The sequence below is a fragment of the Vitis riparia genome, chromosome 12 (genome assembly GCF_004353265.1).
Source record: "Vitis riparia cultivar Riparia Gloire de Montpellier isolate 1030 chromosome 12, EGFV_Vit.rip_1.0, whole genome shotgun sequence".
NCBI lineage: Eukaryota > Viridiplantae > Streptophyta > Magnoliopsida > Vitales > Vitaceae > Vitis > Vitis riparia.
In genome coordinates this window covers 19809466-19812831 of record NC_048442.1, presented here as the reverse complement: position 1 = coordinate 19812831, position 3366 = coordinate 19809466, and the positions used below count along the sequence as shown (strand labels likewise).

Below are 3366 nucleotides of genomic sequence, written 5' to 3'. Positions count from 1 at the left end.
GTGGAGCATTAATTAATTAATCGAAGTGGGCTTTGGTAAATTGCTAGCTAGTGGCCACCCAACAAACTATCCTAGCTAGGCTAAACCAGGCCGGCCCCATGTATCATACAAAAATTCTCCCTTAATCATGGTGACACCCACAAAAATTCATCTTTAAGCAGTGATACCATGACCCACAATTGCATGCCTTTTTTCCCTGCAACCACAGTCAGGTGTCCCTCACCTTGACTGCATGGACTTGACACAGTTAAAAATGATAGTCATTGCCTATTATCTTCTACCTTGTTGCCCTAGGCACACAAACCAAGGCTAAAGTTAGCCAATTTGGTAGCACGAAACTTCCATGCCTCCAAATATCATGATATCCTTTTTTAGTTTTTATTTTTATAAATTGTCTGATACCTTTTTCCTAATTAGTCCAAAAAAACTTGGGTTAATGCGATAACAATAGTTTTCCTTTTTCACTTGTAGATATTCATCATTCAGTCTCTCCCTTGTCCAACACTTAACCAACTAACACCAACACCAAACTCTCCTCCTTTGTTGGTCTTTGGGCTTTGGCCTTCCCCTTAAAGAAACAGAAAGCCATATGAACAATCATTGTAAAGAGAAAAAGAGGCATAGCTAAAGTGGGTGATGGGGTGTCCAAGTTTATTAAATGCCACCCTCCCCCTCCATTTCTTTTCAAAATTCAAACTCATCTACCCACTCCCAAATATCTCCTCCCCATCCTCCTCATTCTTCTCTATTTTATTCTAGTTTTTATAACTCAAAATGTTCTAGCTAGCCAGACAGTACTGAGAAAGAGACCTACAGAAGCCCTCCATTGGTGAAGATGGACAGGAGAGGGAAGCGTTTCTAAGTCAAGAGGGGTGTGAAGGAAGAGGAAGCCAAGTGCAAAAATGAGCACAGCAAGGTTCATCAAGTGTGTCACCGTCGGCGATGGAGCTGTCGGAAAAACTTGCATGCTCATCTCCTACACTAGCAACACCTTCCCCACTGTACATGATGAGTTTGATGTTTTCTTCTTTTTTTTTTTTTCCCTTTCACATACATGTTTTTATGATTAAAAAGTTAATTCTTGATAATCATGATGTTTCTTCAATTTTTCTTGAACTTATTCTCTTTAATGATTTGTTAGGATTATGTGCCTACCGTGTTTGACAACTTCAGTGCTAATGTGGTGGTGGATGGAAGCACAGTTAATCTCGGATTATGGGATACTGCAGGTGAGCACTTGCATTCATGGGGGTACTCGGTTGCTGCTAGTATTAGGAAGTAACTGATCTGTACAAGGCATAATATGGCTAAGAATTAGACCTCAATAACTTGATTTGCAAACAGATATTGCTTTACATTTTTACATGTGAACTTGATTAGTTTAGTTTTGTGTATTCAGGGCAGGAGGATTATAACAGGCTGAGGCCTCTCAGTTATAGAGGTGCAGATGTGTTCCTCTTGGCCTTTTCGCTTATCAGCAAAGCTAGCTATGAAAACATCTCCAAGAAGGTTAATTAATCATCAAAACCCAAAACATAATCATTTTTCTTAATTTTTGTTTGCATTTGTAATTCATATGTTCTGGAGATGACTTGATTTTTTGGCCCGTAGTGGATCCCTGAGCTGAGGCATTATGCTCCAACTGTGCCAATTGTGCTTGTGGGAACCAAACTTGGTACAATCAAGTCTCTAATGATCAATACTCAGTCTTGAGTTCTTTCTTTCCTTCTATTCCTAGCTTGATTTTAATGTGAGCTTGGCTGTGGATAATTGCAGATTTACGGGAAGATAAGCAGTTTTTGATTGATCACCCTGGCGCAACACCAATTACAACTGCTCAGGCAAGTTACTGATTAATACCCAAAAAAAAATTGGTGATTTGTAGAATGGATTGAAAAACTATTTTCATTCACTTGGATTTCATGTTTAGATTTAATATTGGGCAGGGGGAGGATTTGAAGAAGATGATCGGGGCTGCTGTTTACATAGAGTGCAGCTCCAAGACTCAGCAGGTTTGGGTTGTTTCATTATATATCATCTTTAAAACTAGATATCACTCCCTAATTCCATTTATGTTCAAAGAATACATCCTATTCCTTCTCTTATGAGAATAAAGGCAAACTATGTGGGGAGAGTGGTTTGTACATAAGGTCCCTTACTGTTGCAGCTAGGATCCATGTGCAAATAAATACCAAAAAGAAGCACCCGGGTTCTTCTAAAACTTTCCCATAATCTAGTATTCTTTAAGGAAACTCTTTTAAGAACAGAACAGCTTGAAGATATTATGATGAAGCATTGTTCTACTATTCTTGCTTGGTTGTTAAGATGGAGCCAAAGCAAAGAATTCCATTTTTCTTACTTTCCTTTTTCTTGTCAACAACCAAGCGAAATTAAACAATTAGTAAGAAGTCATTTTCAAAGTGATTGATTTGCTACACCAACTTACAATAATAACACCTTGGTGCAATCAAAGAGACATGAGAAGGATGGCATTATATATATGAAGTCTATGATATCACACAATCAATGTCAGCCATCATGCTAGGATCAATGACCTTGCATAACTCCGTGATGCCAATCTTGCCAAATCAAATTGCTAGCACCATCTTGGATTTACAGTAATTATCAGTAGTCTAGGCTTTTATCTACACCACTACGATCACCTGAATCCTTCTCATTTCTATGATTTTGCAGAATGTGAAGGCAGTTTTTGATGCTGCAATCAAGGTTGTTTTGCAGCCCCCTAAGCCCAAGAAAAGGCGAAGAAAGTCAAGGCCATGTGTTTTTCTCTAAAGCCAATTTCCATGTTAATTTCTTCCCCATAACCAGCTGCAATCCCTCATTCAATCCTTTATTCCTTTATACATACCAGTCTTGTGGGCTATGTTAATTTTTTTCCTTTCTTTTCCCTCTTTTCTGCGTCTTGTTTTCCTATGCTTCTGACGAACTTCTCAGGCAATGTATTGAACTCTGCAAAAGTGATATCCCCTGATTGGATTGAGGGATTGCAGCAACCTTGTAATATGGTATTTCCCTAAAGCAAAAACAGCATCATGATTGAACAGTAGAGTAAAATTGCTCTTTTTAATATGTATTATGTGCTTCTTGAAACTAACATTTCTCCCAAGCAAAGAGGAAAAAAAAAGTTAGTTGAGACTTTGATACGTAATGCTTAATGGTGTACCTTATCAGATTCCACTCTTCTAATCCCAAAGAGACTTGATTAAGTAAAGGCCATGTTGAGTAGTATTCCAGCAAAGAGGACCTACAAAAAGGTTATAGAAAAGACACAATACCATGCTAGTGTTTCTGCTGTCCACTAAAATGCAAAGGAGTAGTATCCTATTTTTTGCTTTTTTAAGATGC

General features: G+C 38.1%; 1 protein-coding gene across 1 annotated transcript; it reads left to right on the top strand.

Moving 5' to 3' along the window:
- Positions 1 to 683: 683 nt before the first annotated feature.
- Positions 684 to 3090, top strand: LOC117926247 (rac-like GTP-binding protein RAC2). Its single transcript, XM_034845329.1, has 7 exons — positions 684 to 1001; positions 1142 to 1229; positions 1400 to 1509; positions 1612 to 1675; positions 1777 to 1841; positions 1947 to 2012; positions 2695 to 3090. Exons 1-7 carry the CDS (start codon positions 903 to 905, stop codon positions 2791 to 2793), a joined length of 591 nt encoding a protein of 196 aa, XP_034701220.1. The 5' UTR covers positions 684 to 902; the 3' UTR covers positions 2794 to 3090.
- The last annotated feature ends 276 nt before the right edge of the window (positions 3091 to 3366 follow it).